This window comes from Rhipicephalus sanguineus, chromosome 1 (genome assembly GCF_013339695.2).
Source record: "Rhipicephalus sanguineus isolate Rsan-2018 chromosome 1, BIME_Rsan_1.4, whole genome shotgun sequence".
In the NCBI taxonomy this organism is placed as follows: domain Eukaryota; kingdom Metazoa; phylum Arthropoda; class Arachnida; order Ixodida; family Ixodidae; genus Rhipicephalus; species Rhipicephalus sanguineus.
Window position 1 is genome coordinate 164,361,724 of NC_051176.1, and position 17,327 is coordinate 164,379,050.

A 17,327-nucleotide genomic window follows, 5' to 3' on the forward strand; every position below is an offset into this window, starting at 1 on the left:
GAAACTAAAATGCAAAACTAAAATGTTTAGCCCTTTCCCTACTGAGCTTTTTGGCCAAAAATGATTTTAAAAAACCCCATTTTTTTATGTGACTAATTATGTGCCTAACTGATTCTACGTATGTTCAAACTGAAAAAAATAATGAAAGGCACTTTATTCGCAAGATACATGGAAAAAATTTTTTTTTTAATAAGCAAAGGATTGGCTTCTCTGCACTGCACCACAGAGAGTGTCTGAGCATCTTTAGTTCTCGGTGCAGAAAATGCCTCTTCAGAATTTAACAAAATAAAGCAAAGCAACAAGCAAGGCGGTGAAAGGAAACCTTGGACACGCCAGTGGGGGTTTGTTTACATCTATCAGCGGCACTGCCGATATGCCAAGACGTGGTTGTCATCCGAATTTGATAGTTCCGTGAAGATTAACTGCCGATTTTTCGGACTCCCTAGGGACCGCGAAATCGTCCGAAAAAACAAATTCATGCTTTTTTATTCTGCTCAAGTGGTCAAATCGGCACAGCCACGTCCGAAATAGCTTTAATGCCTCCCAGTACAATTATCAGGCATTTTGGTGCGCGCCCAGGCTCTTGCAAACACATTCGTTACCTGGCGCGAACCCCACTTAACTACGTACCTGCCAACCGCCACTTTTGTATCTCGTGATGAGCGCCGCTGATAACAGCAAAGCGCTATCTCGCATGAAGTGTTTGTAAACGATTACGCGGAACACAGACTGTGGCGGAAGAGCGGACGATTCGTCCGGCTTTCCACGTGTGTGTGCGCATGTAAACATGCGCACACACATCGCCGAATCGCCGCCGATACGCAGCATTTGCTGCTGTGTGAAACCGATCGGTTCTAGTTGTGTGCAGCACATCGCCAACTAAGCTGACGTCGTCACTGTACTGTTGCTGTATCGTACGCACGCATTCATCATGAAAGTGTTGGTGATGCGCACTTTGTTCCTGACCGCACATGGGCGCGCCAATGGCGAGCTGGTGTCGTCCGCGAAGGCAACGCGTCTACGCGGCGCACTTAGCGTCTCGCACAAAGAGGCAGCAGGAATGGCGGCGCGGCGCATTTGGGTTCTTGCCTATTAAATGCGTGCAGTACGCATGCAACTGCGCTACGCCACGTGCACTACCGAGCAGTTAACTGAAGATGCTTATCGTAAGGGTTGTCAGCGATTAAGCCATACTGGCCCGTTGGCCAGCTGCTGCCATCACGCCTCCGTGCATTTCCACTGCTTATCCGTAACATCGCCAAGCGGCGCCGCGATAGCGGCCCGTTTGAATTTCTGGTCTGCTTCACCCCATAACGCTTTGGCATTGCAGCAAAGCTGACTTTCGGACTCTGCTACTGTCTCAAACAGATCGACTCGCGAAAGTGCTGGTTCGAACCTACGAGATGATAGATGCAGCAGAGGTGGGGGCTTCAAATAATGCCTTTCGGACCTGCAATTTGGGCAGAAAGTCCGAAAAATCGGACGCGGAATAGCTTCAGCGTCCGAAATTTTGGACGTTCTAATACATTGAAGTCTATGGGGCTGGTGACGGTGCCGCGAAAACGTCCGAATTTTCAAGCATGTCCGGAAAATCGGGCGTCCAAAAAATCGGCAGTTGACTGTAGTACTGCACTGTGTCATCACAGCTGCACTCAAAGAAGAACAGAAATTATTCTTCACTCTCCTAGTCCGGCGAAACTTCAGCGAACAAGCGCCTTTTTCTTTTCAAGCGCAGCTGCAGACGGTTTGCGCATGCACACACACAGAAGGACGCCATTTATAATTCTAATTGCCACAATTAAGTTGTTTCTCGACCGAAATGCATGCTTTGAATGAGTTTTAAATATTTTTTTTTTCCGGAGCCATCTGTTGAAGTCAAAGACAACTCAGCAAAACAGATCAAGGTAGCTTGGTTGGGGCACAGTGTGGACAAGCTAGTTAGTCTTCAGTAGGGAAAGGGTTAAGCTTAATTTTGCCAGTGAACTTCAAAGAATGTACGAATAACAGAGCAGTACAAAAAAAAAAGAAAAAGCTAATTTCAATAATATTAAGAAAATCAATTTTATGAAAGCGAGATCGAGCTACCACTACTTGATGTCGCACTGGCCAGGTCCTTTTCACTGTGGTCATACATCATGCATATACTGAAAGAAGCACAGTTTCAACGTCCTGAGGAAGCGAAGCTAAAGTGACCTAGCGAAGCTATCGTGCCCATTCTGCTGCCGCAGCTTGCCATCAAAACCTTGGGTATTACCTAGAGTGGCATGACGCTGATGCTGTCATGTTCTGCAAATCGGTTCGGCGAAATCCCGCAAGGTAGCGCAAGGGTTAAGAAAGCGGAATTGACAACCATCCGTTTCTAGCCATAGGGAAATCCACATGGATTTCTCAGAAAGCTTCTTAGTAGCCAAAAAATTCGTTCTGGTCTGGGGTTCGAAGCCGGGACCAATGCCTTTCCTTATGGCTTCGTGCTACAAATGGGCGGTTGCCAATTTCCCTTTCTCACTACAGTAGACTCTTGATAATTCGAACTCTTAATAATTCAAACTTTTGGTCATTTCAAACAAATCTTAAGTTTTTGGTTGGCCCACTATGTTTTCAATGTATTTTAAAGCTGCTTAATTCAAACTGCCTCACTGCACAAATTTGGTTAATTCAAACTTCTTGCTTGTCCATGTTTGGAAATATCTGCTGCCTTTGTTGCTTCTAGCTGAACATTCACATTTTTTATACTAACAGGCACAAATAAGGCTGATTGCCTGCCTACAAAATGGCCAAACTAGCCGAACCTCGCGTACCAATAATCTCGTGCTGACCGAGGGAAAAAAAACATACGGCCTGGCCTTGATTTATCGCGTGCCAAATGTTTCTTAAAGGGGTCATGAAGCACCCCTTGGGCTTGTCGAAAAAACACATCCTGTGGAAAGCTGACACGGCTATGACCTGCTCTGCCAAATATTACAGTCGTACGCGCCGCGTAAAGGCCACAAGCGGAGCACGAAGTTGCCGTTTCCCCAGGCACCCTCTTTTCAAACAGAGGCCAGTTCTCACTCTCGTCGGGGGGCGGGGCGCGCCTGCACGTTGACGTCGCTGATCTGCCAGTTTACGTCGCAAGAGACATAGCATGCTTATTGGCTGATAGCCGACGTGAATCGAGAGCAACGTTCGGATCAGATGCGCTTCTTGCCACGGGGTGCCGTCATTTGCCGGCGCCGCACTCCTCAGTACACGGTAGCCGCACTCGCGCACGCGAATCACAGCGGGAGAGCGATCGCGTTTCATGACGCACGCTGACGTAACTTCCTTCCCCCGTGCCATCCTATGTAGCTTCCAGTGTGCTCGTAGGCATGAGAAAAGAGAGAAAGCGCTGAGAGCGTGCGCCAAACCCCCATAACTTCGCTCATTCTTGACGGATTCGAGAAATTTTTGCGGCAATCGATTCGGGAGGCAGTAAACTGCGATACTGAGGTCATTAGATCATTACTTGGAAAAGTGTTTCATGACCCCTTTAAAGACACTTTCTCTGCGGTATGCCATGCAAGAAAGCATCTTAAGAATTAGAAGGGACTAGCTACTGTCGTGGGACGCAACACATTTCGTCCCTTAAGGGGAGATGCTACTCGAAAACGATTTTTTTTTATTTCTTGACTTAGAACTTTGAAATTTTGGGTAATAGTAGAGTTTGTGATGCTGATTTCAAAACTGTAATTAGTTTTCTGATAACTGTAATAGTTCCAGAGTTACTACAACTTTGACAACAAAATATTGGGTTTTTTGTGCACACTTTTTAGCTTTTTAAAAATTTTCACACAGAATCCCAAGATAGCTCATTTTGCTGCACATGAGCAGTACAGTACTAAAAAGTACCTCAAATGTCTGCTTAACTTGCTACCTTTTTTATAAAAAATCGAGGGTACCAAATGTATATTTTACATCTCCCCTATCAGCATATAAAGTTATTAAACCAAAAATATGTAATGTATAGTGCAAATTCATATAGATATCTGTATTTTAGAATGGCTGAAGAAGCTCTGTGCAAAATTTCGTTATGATAGAACTATTTTAAGTGCATGAAAGTTTGTGCACAACATGTCAGAATTGCCTCAAAATGGAAATTGAGAAAAATGCATTTAAAAGTTATAAACGTGTGTATTCTTCAATATACAGTGCGATTAGCATGAAACTTTGTGAGAGCATAGAACAATCCACACTCCAAACAGCGAGCGCACTTCAAGACGTCCGGCTCCATATGTTAATATTTCCCAGCCCTTAAGTTAGCCATAAAGGTGCACTCTCTTCACCATGTGGCAGTGATGAGCCCATGCCTCGGCTGTTTTGCATGCAGACAGACACTCTTTCGATTCGCCTCTGGTCATGTGAGTGGCCCAGGGTGACAAGTTCTTCAGGTGGCAGTATATCAAGCTCTTGAAGGATGTGCTCAAAGTTTGAATATCCTTTATTGAAGAACGAGGTAGCCATTGTTGCAGCTTCCACAGCTGTACAGGATGGGAGCGTTTGTCTTTGGACACAAAAGTCAGACCTTGCTGTTGAGCAAGTCCACAACACCTTGCATTGTTCCTTGTAGACAGGGAACCAAGAGCTTTTCATCTGTGAGGTGCTTATATAATGGATGTGCAGGCAACACCTGTTCGTTGGTCAAGATTAGAGTGTAATCTGGTACGCACTCCCAAAGAGCTCTGGCTCGCCTGTGCTTACACCAGGAAGTCACTCCTTCTGAACAGAATTGGTGACTTCCTGCCATGTTGCTAAAATTAAAGTAGGATGCTCGCATGGCAAGATACATTTCTTGGACATTTAATGTGGGTGGTTATTGCAATTTCGTAAATATTTTGCAGCTCTTGTGTTGCATCATCTTTCAACGTATCTCCACGGGGAGGTGGTAATGGCAGTTTACGGAGTGCCGTGCCATGGTGCTTGGCCACATGATTCATGCTTTCCCCTTTACCACATCAACTTACCATACACTGTGGCCTCAGCACCTGCTGTGGCTGAGGCCAGAGTGACATTGCCCGATTGAAATAGATTTTTCACCAATTTCTAATCTGAATTCAGCCTTGATACTCGGGAAAATAAAAGTTTAATGACCAAACATAATTTTACAAGTGAAATGTCAAAAGTGACAATTTTCTCAAAAAAGGCCATTTTTCGAGTAGCATCTCCCCTTAATTACACACCAGTGTGTGCCTTGTATAATGCTTGCAAGTACCAGTATTATCGCTGATGTCAAAAAATTTTACTGGCAATCATGCAGAGCAGTCTATGATGTTGCTGCGGCACTGAGAAACAATAAAAATTGCAGTGTTAGTTGGTGTGTTGCCCTGAGTCATATTTATGAGAACTTCTGATTATTCAAACTTCTGATAATTCAAATAAAATCCTGAGGTCCCTCAAGTTTGAATTTTCCGAGAGTCTACTGTATTATGTTCACCGAACCATACCACTTGTTCTCTCCAACTCTGTCCAATGAACGTGCAGCATCAAAGAACAATTGACTGCCTCGGAACTTTTCCAGATTTCTTTGTCCAGATGTCCCTATTTCAGTAATGTACTTGTCCTGGCATGGCATCATGTACAGTCAACTGCCGATTTTTCGGACGCCCGATTTTCCGGACATGCTCGAAAATTCGGACGCTTTCGTGGCACCGTCAGTAGCCCCATAGACGTCAACGCATTAGAACGTCCGAAATTTCGGACGCTGGAACTCTTCCGCGTCTGATTTTTCGGACTTTCTGCCCAAATTGCAGGTCCGAAAGGCATTATTTGAAGCCCCCGCCTCAGCCGCGTCTATCATTCTTTAGGTTCGAACCAGCGCTTTCGCGAGTCGATCTGTTTGCGACAGTAGCAGAGTCCGAAAGTCAGCTTTGCCGCAATGCCAAAGTGTTGTGGGGTGAAGCAGACCAGAAATTCAAAGGGGCCACTATCACGGCGCCGTGCGGCGATGTCTTTACGGATAAGAAGCGGAAATGCACGGAGGTGTGATGGCGGCCGCTGGCAAATGCGCCAGTACGGCTTAATCGCCGACAACACTTACGATAAGCATCTTAAGTTAACTGCCCGGTCGTGCATGTGGCCTAGCGCAGTTGTATACATACTGCACGCATTTAATAGGCGAGAACCCAAACGCGCTGCGCCGCCATTCATGCTGCCTCTTTGTGCAAGACCGCAAAGTGCGCCACACGGACGCGTTGCCTTCACGGACGAAACCAGCTCGCCATTGGCGCGCCCATGTGCGGTCAGGAACAAAGTGCGCATCACCAACACTTTCATGATGAATGCGTGCGTACGATACAGCAACAGTACAGTGACGACGTCAGCTTAGTTGGCGATGTGCTGCACACAACTAGAAACGATCGGCTTCACACGGCAGCAAATGCTGCGTATCGTCGGAGATTCGGCGATGTGTGTATGCATCGTTTACGTGGGCAGATGCATAGGGGAAAGCCGGACCAGTCGTCCGCTCTCCTGCCACAGTCTTTGTGTTCCGCGTCATCGTTTCCAAACGCTCCATGCGGGAGAGCCGTAATCTATCCCGCGCTTTGCTGGTATCAGCGGCGCTCATCACGAGAAGCAAACTTGCAAGTGGCGGTTGGCACGCAGTTAAGCGCGGTTCGCGGCAGGTACTGAATGTATTTGCGAGAGCCTGGGCGCGTACCAAAATGCCTGATAATTGTACTGGGAGGCATTAAAGCTTCTTCGGATGTGGCTGTGGTGATTTGACCACTTGAGTGGAATAAAAAAAGCATGAATTCGTTTTTTCGGACTGCCCGATTTTTCGGACGATTTTTCGGTCCCTAGGGAGTCCGAAAAATCGGACGTTGACTGTTACTATAATGTAGACGATAAGTTCGTGGAATGGCAATATCCTGAACACATATCCTCCATTCGATGCTACGTATTTCATTTTACTGAGAATTAAAATAATTTTTTTAAATCACGAATGACTTGAAACTCCAGGCTCGCAGCAACGAGGTATCTGTGTACGGTGGTTCAATTTTTAAACTTCACAATGCCATTAATGCTGCTACTAGCAAGCTGAAACATGCCTACAAGCCTTTGTAAAAAACTGCAAAAATCGTATACACTCACCAAAACCAAAAGGTCGAAACGCTGCTCCGTTGGCACTGCTTTTGGTACTTGCAGGATGCAGAGCAAAATGGCAGCGAGTAGTCCTGGTTGGCTACCAACAACTTTGCTGCCCAAGACTGCAAACAGGTGAGCAAATCCACTGGTTAAGAGGGAACACTTAAAATAGGATCAAATATATTCAAAGCCACACTGATTACTTCCAAACCTCAATATAATGAAGTGATACTTGCAGCCAAAAACATTATTACCGTATATACACAATTATAGGCTGACCTGTTTTATTTAAATTTGAAATGCGAAGTTGGGGGCTCGACTTGCAAACAAGATATCAGGGATGCAACGACGTGGTTAGGACAACTATTTCCAGTTCAATGCATAACATATTTCACTTGCTTGTTCTGAAAAAGAAGAAGAAGAAAAAAAATTTTTTTTTCAACTTTTGCTGAGCTGCTGTGCGACATCAGGATTACCACTGCTGATTGAAACAGTGCCTGTTCTATCAATGATGGACACTCCCATAAGAGCTTTGAATGCCATATATTGAGTGTTAATCATTGATGAAAGAGCTGTTGTTCCAATCAGCAGTGGCCCTCCTAATGGCGAGCAGCGGTTAGTTAAGCAGCGATTTGTTTGGGGGCTACCGGAAGTTGATAGAAGAGCTTCTCTTTTTGACGCATCCCCCCCCCCCCCCCCAACAGTCGCATCCACGCTTGATCGTCATGCTTCATCGTTGTGAGTAATAATAAAGTAATAATTGCAGGGGTTTTGTGTGCCAAAACCACAATATGATTAGGAGGCATGGTGTAGCAGGGTACTCCGGATTAATTATGACCACCTTGGGATTTTTAATGCGCACCTAATACTAAGCACATGGTGTTCTTTCCCTCCCATAGAAATGCAGCCACCATGCCGAGAATCAAACCCATGCCCCTCAAGCTTAGCAGCAGAACACCTTACATGCTAAGCTATCACGGCGGGTATCCCGAGGGCCCAAATACTATTGGTGCTCATACACAGCAGCGTTCAAAAGTGTTGCTATTCGCCATGCCGAAAAAATGGACAACTGTGCAGCAGGACACAAGTTAGGAGCAAACATCTGAATGGGTGGTACAGCAGTGGCAACCGCAGTGTGCCCAAATTTTTTCATGCGACGCCAAACGTTGAGGTTCTCACGGGCCGAAGTTGGGATACTTTCCAGAGCTTGCGGCATACGTGATTCAGCTACATGATCGGTTTCCACTCGTGATATGCAAAATGGTTATGCAAGAAGCCCACGACTTGGCTTCGTAAACACGAATATCGAGGCAGACTTCAAGGCCAGCAAGGGCTGGGCATTGAAGTTAATGAAGAGAGCTGGCTTGATGATGACTACTGAGGACGAGTACAAGGGGTGGGACAGCTCAGGTTGCTTTTTGAGAACTTTTTGGAACAGTAAAAATTGCGTTTTAGAGCAGCTAGTAAAAAAAAGAGCAAGAGAACATTCTTAGTTGTGAAACAACACAGGAACAAAACAGTATTAAACTATTTTATGATAGATAGGGCAAATCATGTCCCATGTCAGAGTTATTCAAATGGCCAAGTTGCAAGCTGAAAAAAATAAATGAACAAGGAGAGGAACCAAGCGTCTAAAAATTTTTTTTATGAGTATCATACAGAAAAAAATAAGCATTGCATGAATATTTTATTTTGACACCAATACTTTCACTTTTTCTGCAGTTTATCAAAAAGTGGGCACAGAAAAATGCAGACGGGAATGTCGCCAGACATTCCCGTCTGGCGACATTACAGGTGCTTTGCATATTCTAAACACAAAACCACGCAGTAAGGAAAGCGGTGATTGTGTCATGCAGCCGGCCAGCACGTGACCTGCGCTCAGCGGACATGGGTCCCTTGAAACATTACATTATCAACACACACTTGTGTGTTGATAAGACCACCTGGCGGGAGGCCTGGATGACCACAGCACAGACTTTCAACGCCCGCCGCAATGCACCTACATAACGTGCTTGCTTCCATCACTGTTTGTGTTCACTTTTTGCTTGCTTCAAGCTTCAGATCAATGACAAAAACAACAGAGATAATGTTCCTGGTAAAACAACAAAAAACAACAAACAACTATATATTTATGCATAGAATCGTCAACTGTTCCCATGCTCCATCGTACATTCTTTGAAAGCGGTGATCAGGTTGCATCGTTGTGTTGCGCTGCAAAGCTCGAGGGTGTTGGTTCAATTCCCGACCATGGCAGCCACAATTAGATGGGGGCGAAATACAAGAAAATGCACATGCTCAGATACGCAAAGAACCCCAGACAGTCAAAATTAATCTGTGTCGTGCCTCATAATCATATCGCAGTTTTCAGACGTAAAACACTATATTTCCATTATTAGGTCGCGTTGTTCTTGGGCAATTCCTTTAAGAGATATGACTGTTTCGCTTCTGCAAGTGTTATTTGTATTGGACGCATCCGCATATGTGTGGACAGCATTTGCAGCGCTATGCCAAGCCCCGCGCACAGTCACAAAAACAGATGCAGTATCAAGTCTAGCAAAATATCTTCGAAGCAGCGCTCACCCGAGAATTCTATTAGTCTTTCTTGTGTACTTGCTCACTCACCATGCTGTTTAGTTTCACGTTTTTCTTACAATAATTTTAGTGCTCCTGAGCACTACATAAGAAAGTTTACCTTAATTGCTCAAACTTATTATTGCTGTCAGATTGCACCTGTATGTGGATATAATGTGCGAGACGAGTCATTGCATCATTGAGGTGAAAGACGAATGGTTATGTGAGCCACATCAATGCGTGCACCATCGAAACAATTCAGACACTCATTTCGACTTTCTGGCGCTTGTTTTCAAAACGAATGCTATCAGCAATGCTCCACATGCAGTGTTTACCATTTCCAACGAGGCGGTTCACTGGATCAGCAGTTCGCGCAAAGCAGGGTATACGACTAAATAATCACTGACAACTGCTTAGAAGAAATCTCTAAATGATCAAAGTACCAGTATCTCAGCATTTCTGAAACCTTCATGTGATTGGCATAATTATTGTGTTTAATTATTCAAAGATGCTATGTAATTTTTTTATGACAGACAGATTCACTTAAAGTGTCCCGTAGAGGCAGACATAACTTGCACGATAAACCACGAAGTAGTCAGTGAATCAAAAATGTCTTAATTCCATTTGTAATACATTGGGACACGTGATTTAGCTGCGGAGCCTAAGCCCAGCTTTAATGAAGTTAGAACCATTTGGCATAAGTATTTTCCTTCCACCTTTTAATTACCTTACGAGATTTGCTTGGCGAAATTGCGGAGTACTAATCACCACTGTGTCGCGAAAGAGCGGGAACACGGCGACTGCAGAAAAAGGCGATCCTCGGTGGCGGAGCAGGCTAGTCCTTGCCATGACGTCACAATCACCACGATTGTAGCAATACCAGTGTCCGTTCTCGGGGACAATACCACCATAAAAGTCAGCAAGGAGCAGTCAGATGTTTGGCCTACTTTTCTTGAATTCGGTTTCATCATCCAGAACGTTCCATCCCATAGCAGGGTGTGTCCAGATAAGATCGAACACGAGGTCTCGGTCACCATTCCCGATTGTGATGAACTTTACTGTAGGTCTAGGCATTACACCAAGAACAATGGTTTCGCAGTTAGTTATGCAAAAAAAAATTTTGTTCGCCTGAAAAAAAAATATAAATTTTGGCCACAAAAAACGCTTTTCCGCCAATTTCGTGATTTCTGTATTTTGAGCGCACCTAGGAAAAAAACGGTGCACTTCTTCGTCACAATATTTATTCCCCTTAAAGAACAAGTGAAATACAATCTTATGAGTCTATTATTTCCCTTGCTTGTCGAAGCACTTTTGAAGAAAAAAATCACAAACTTGGCAAATCGCACAAAATACCTCTATTTCAGGAATTTATTGCTGCAAGCAAGTTCAAGTGAGGATAATGAAAATCGGTACATATTAACTTTGATACTTTCGCTCTCTTTTAAAATAATTCGCGTGGTTTTATCGCGCTCGGGTTTACTCGATAATTGGGCTGAAACGTAAGTGATTTACCAAAAACGCCGAACTTTGAAAATGATTTTCTCAGAAAGGCCATTTTTAATTTTTTTTAAAATCCCTCTGATTGAAGTCAAGGACGTCATCTACCATTGTGCAGAAAAAAACGTTGCATTATTTTGGTTGCTAACAAGTTATAGTGCGTCAAATGTGACCATGCCAGCCTAGCGGCCGCGTCGTTCGTTATGGGCTGAAACTCGGATATAAGTTGTTAAAAATACTTGTACGTGACACAATCACAAATCAGCAGCTCCACACCAACAAATGCGCAGCCCAGTGTCATGGTTAAGCAAGCTTTGTCTTGGGATCAGCCGCTTGACAAACCCGCAGCAGCGGCCGCTCGATGCTGCGGGCACTCACATTACATGAGTACCGCTTCGACTGCGGATGAGCTCCGCTTGCGCGCCAAACTACGCTCAGAGGACAAACGAGAGAAGGAATGCATCACTGTGAAAGGTAAAGGCCGTTAATTGCCAACAAATGTCATAATATGCAACGAAAACTCTCCCGGCAATTGTTGTCAGCAAGCACAGGGACCGCCTAACATGTGAAGTTGTTGAAGCGTATAAGATTGCGCAGTTGGGTGAAAACTGTGTCAGCACCCCGTCAATCGCATTATTGCCCAAGGAAATGGAGTATCTACGGAGGCGTTTGATGTGATCGGTCTTGGTTGTGCTATTCGCGGCTTATCTGCGCTATGTCCAGTGACGCACTATTATGCGAGTGGTTCATGTGTATTTATAGGCGATGCATTTGGTTTTTCACAATAAATTTGTTGAGAGTTCAGCGCTGTGTGCGTCCCCTTCCTGTGTGTCCTGTGGTTTTGCGCTGGTTTTCTAATCATGTACAACCAACAAGCCCAGCTCTCCGCACTTTTGCAAGCTGCACATGTTCTGACGCGCCGGCCGTGCGATTGCCGGTGATAGACACCCTCAAACCCGAGACTTTGGCGCAGTTTGGCGCAGGAGTGGAATCACTGCATAATGGTCTGGCGGGTTGGGCAACTGAAAAGGCGGAAGATCTTTTGCAGCACAATGTGGAGTTGGCCACACCATGAGTTGAAGGGTGCCCCAATTAACCTTTACAGAAAAAAAAAAGCAATAGATCACTAATGTCACCTACAGGCAACATTTTCAAGCAAGAGGTCACCTGATGATTGATTTTCTCTCTATTGATGTCCGTCACTCTTTCATTTGTCATAGTCACCAGGTGTGTGTATATGCAATGCACGAGGATTTCGTTAAATTGAAATCGAAACTGCCACAAATTGTTACTTTGCCAAATTGTGAGAAAAAAAAAGAGAAATGCATGGTTCTTAATGGCGTTAAGATTGGAAATGAAAATAGCTCATTAAATTGTGCATTTTGTTAAAACGAGGATCATTATTCTGAGGTTTGACTGCTTACAATTTCTTTTTAAAACCCATTAAAAATAGGGGTTGCTACTTACACACTGGAAAATACGTAAGCAGGTACATTGTGTACAGAACACTGTCACCATTGTTTTTGCCCGATATTACAGCGCAAGGTGCCACATGGAAGACCAAGACGATAAATTTTGCACTCTTTTGCTCTTTTAAAGGTCCCTTCCTCAATGCATGGTGAAGCCAACAGGGTTGCACATGGCATCAAGGAGGAGGAAGTTTCAGATTGTTCAACCTACAAGTAATGTCATGTCTGCCATGTTTGCCATGCAGTCATGACGTGTAAGAACATTTCATATAAGAATGAAATACAGTGGAACCCTGATTATACGACTTTGAGGGAACCACACAAAACCGTCTTATAATCCGGGCGTCTTATAATCGAAAAAGTCAAAATATTGGCAGTGGCAGTCAGCTTTGCCCAAAAAAAGGGGAACAGACTGCCTCCATAGCCCATGACAAGACCCTGAGGTTCTCCAAGGATGGTAGATTAAATTATTTTTAAAAATGGCAGCTAATGGCAGCATTACTTAGTTAAATGAGGTGTGAGCGAGTCGTTATCCTTAACTTTAAGATATCCAATCCAACGCGCATCGTCCTCCCGACAAATAGAGTCTGAAAAGTGCCTGCACGTTAAAACGAAACCGAAACCGCGTTGGCAACAGCCTCCCATCAGAAGAGTCAGACACAGTGTCATCGCAATCACATAATGGTGACAGAGCAAGAGTTTGCGTAGGATGCTTTCGTGCGCGACTGAGCTGTGCGCATATTTGTTCCCTTAATTGTGAAGTGCAACTGGTGATGCCCCTCTGTTGGTGAACGTCCACGTCAAGCGAAAGTTATTTTACACTGTAAAAATAGCTGCGTCGCGTCCTTTTGCTTGCTCAAGGCCTGTGACTGCGAGTGCCGCAAACAAACGCAGATCAGCTGTATGTCGACCAGGAAAAGTTTCCACGGACCGAAAACGTGAAAATATGCGGATCTCAAAGATGAGCTTTAAACCAGTTGGAGCTTCTCCGTGTACTAGAGAGAGCTTGTCTACGTAACAAGCCTGGATACGCATGCGATCGAGGCGTATCCTGAAGCGATCCTAAGCCAGGAAAACTGGATTACAGAAGCGCATGAACTGCCTGGAGAATAAATTTTACATTCTAAGAAGGCATACTGTCTCACTCTCTACTTTTCTAACCGACAACCTAGGGGAACTTAAGTTCTTATTTTACACTCGGGAATATTTTTGTGGGCGTCCGATTCGAATCGGACGGAATCGAAAAGTCGTCGTAAGACGCGGGATCGGCGTAAAATTGCGTCGTATAACCAAGGTTTTAAATACATTATTTCTATGGGGATTTCGCCGGGACCAAACCGATTCGTTGTAAAATGCGGGTCGTCGCGAAACCGGGGGACAGATAATCGAGGTTCCACTGTATATATATGATACCTGTTTCCCAATTATAAGTTGTGAAAATAAAGTATAATTTATGAATCAAGGTTTTCCCTTACTCATTTGTTCTCGCAATACTGCAGTAATTCAGAAGTTTGGTGCAACTGAAGAAACAAAAAATAAAAAACACCCTGTATATTGTGCTGCACTTGCAAAATATTGCTTCACTGTAACAGGTACCATGTCAGGCCCTGCGTTTATGGTTTGATAATAGCAGGAAAACAAGTTGCCAACCTATAATTCAGACATGCTCGACTACTTGAACAGCTCCACAACACCACTAGCTAGTGCCATTGAATAATTCAGACTCTGCCTGCACAACTGCGTGATAATTCAGCTACCATGTGAAGCACAAATAGGCAGCTTTTTGAGTTATTGGGGCCTTCTGAAAAATGAAAATAGCACAGCCCAGAAGACCCAGCTTTGTTAGCATGCTCAAACCATACGACAAACCAAGAAACAAGCCAAAGCATGTCAGACTGCTAGGTTACAAGGGCTGGATTGGCGGTTTGTCATGTGTTTTGCACATGCAGCATTTGCTCATTTAAGCATTAAATAGTAGTACAGTCTAGGGCACCTTCTTTGGCTGCCATTATGAATTTTTGTCTCTTAATATCATCAAGAAGCTCCAAGCAGCACTCATTCTGCCCTCATGTCTGCACCAAAGAAGACTGCAACGTAGTAGGCGAATCGCTGGACAATGACTGTTGCAAAGAAAGCTGTCATATTCTGCTATGAGAGGAAATATGGTCGACATATGTTTAACCCTTTGAGGGTTGATTTTTTTCGCGAAATGCACTCCAAAAATGTGTATTTTTTTTATTGCTCTTCAGATAATTTTTCAGACGATTGCTCTTCAGATGATTAAATTCTTTAGAGGATTCTATTTAAGAAAAAAATTGTCGAAAATTTTTTATGCGACCTTAAAGTGAGAAAAAATCATTTTTGTTGTTACATACACATGGTTTATTCGTGGTGACATCAAGCAAAATCCTTAAAAAAAAAAAACATTATTTTTTTATAAACAAAAATTATGCATTGTATTAAACATAGCTCACAGATATACAAAATACACTTGGGAAATAGTACAGATCATAAGAATCTCCACTCGACTCACTAGCAGCAGAGCAACCGGCGTGCACTTCCATAGCGTATGCGAACAGCGTGAGTGAGCGCACGGAAGAAAGCTGTATGGTTGTGCGCCCATCCGGAAAGCAAACCGAGTGAAAAAGCTATAATAGTCCTTTGTCTTATCGCCAACGAGACGGAGTTAGTAATTTCGAGTCTTAAAAACAGGAAATGCAACAACGGTGGCATGGTTTGTGCAATTTAGCGCTGCACAGAAACAGATGAAATTACACCCCGAGGGTTAATACACGAGAGAGTAAAAGCCGGCGCACCGCTTTGGAAAGGAAAAAAAAAAAAAAAAAGAAAGGAGTGACATTGGCGCATGATAAAAATTCCACATATTCCCGAAGTGTGGCAGCACGTGCAAAGCAAGAGAAATGATCAAAAAAGGCACGTTTTAAACATGCAGGCAATGTCGTACATGTACGGTGAAAACCCTTTGGTGCCTGTTAGGTGATGCCGTACATGTACAGCGTAAGCCCTCAAAGGGTTAAAAAAAGCTGTTGAGAAATGGAGATTTGGTGCATGGATTGACTGTACTTTATAATAATAACTTCATGCCAAAACCATGATATAATTATGAGGCATATTGTAGCAGGGGACTCCAGACTAATTTTGACCACCTGGGGATCTTTAATGTGCAGCAAAATATGAGTGTACTTTCATCTATCCGAAACGGCAGCATGCAAGCCTATGTGCACACAACAGTACTTTTTCTTCCACTTGTGTTCTTATTACAAACCTAATACTTCGATTCCTCATTATTCAAACTTTTGATTTTTGTATGGTGCCTGTCGAATCCAAAGTATTGGCCAATGACTCTGTTTACTAACATAAAAGAATGTTTAGGTAGTTCGTTATACCAACGTTTAGCTTATGCAACGATGGCGATTGCCACACTAACATGAGTAATGATGGCTTTGAAAGTTGGCATAAAGAGAAAGCAGAGGGAAACATGCTGTGTACTCACGGCTCTCATGTGTCATGTTCAGAAGTACACGAAGGACAGACAACAGGCAGGAGAAAAAAACGGCACCAGGTCCTCGCAAGCTCTGCAAAACCACTGAGGTGATCTGGCCTTCACCCATTTTGCTGCCACCAGTTCCTGCTGTAGGCTCATTCAGAACTGGGTGTACTATCAGGCTAGACTGGCACAACAACAGCAGCCTGCAAACAAACGAACAAAAAAAAACTATCTCAATCTGGCAGTACTCTTACAGTCATTGGGTTATAAAAAAATAAAACCTTTACCAGAAACTTCAAAGGCATTTACAAGAACTTTTGCTGCCTAGCAGTGTTAAGCTGGAGTGCAAATGAAAGTGTGTGCTACTACTAAACTGGTCGTAGAACGAACATGAAAAGCCGGCTTAGCATTGCCATGGACGAATGCCACGGACCTACGAGTTCCTTGTGGCACTAAGCTTGTGCAATGATCCATAAAGCAGCCTTTTCACAACCATATCGGTGTAGCCCACCGCCATGTCCAGAGAATCGGCCTTTTCTGTCAATAGGCAGTTTCAGAATAGTGTACGCAAAGCTTTGCATTAGTGTTTGTCGCCACTACGCATGCGTCATACGCTAACCTCTTGCGGGCCCCCGTTAAAGGGACACTAAAGGCAAATATTAAGTCGACGTTGATTGTTGAAATAGCATTGCAGAAACCTCGTAGTGCTTGTTTTGTGCCAAGGAAATGCTTATTTTGAAAGAAAATCACGTTTTAGTGGTCCACACGGCGTTAGCGCACTTCAAATCACCCGCCTGAACGGACCTTCTGACGCAGCAGTTGCCGTACTCAACGTTGCCCGCCTTTACTGCCCGGCTGCCGAAGTGGCCACCAACCTTGCCAAGACGCAGCCACGGGCCACTCCGAAACTGTAGAGTTTACTGTAATGGAGCTTAGCATGGCCAGCAAGAAGTAGAGTATCGACAGGGCGAAAATAGCGAGAGCCAAGCACAGGCAGCAGTACGCAATACCGAAACTACCACTGAGGTGTGACTGCATTAGCGAAGCGCTGCTCGGCAAAAACGGAACTTTTGAACCACTCACGCTGAGATTCTTTTTTCTATGAATCACACAGAAACGAACAAGCAGCATTTTATTATGTCTTGTGATGCATGGAAGGTTCTTTTGTTATTGGAACTAGT

The 17,327-nt window shown here is 44.1% G+C and overlaps 1 protein-coding gene across 1 annotated transcript in view; it reads right to left on the reverse strand.

Moving 5' to 3' along the window:
• The window catches only part of LOC119401525 (wings apart-like protein homolog), a 124,436-nt gene that overhangs the window by 52,340 nt on the left and 54,769 nt on the right, over positions 1-17,327 (reverse strand). The window contains exons 12-13 of the mRNA XM_037668410.2: positions 16,153-16,349; positions 7,108-7,223 (exon numbers count right to left, since the gene is read on the reverse strand). Coding sequence (XP_037524338.1) covers positions 7,108-7,223; positions 16,153-16,349 — 313 coding nt within the window. The remainder of the gene's footprint in view (positions 1-7,107; positions 7,224-16,152; positions 16,350-17,327) is intronic.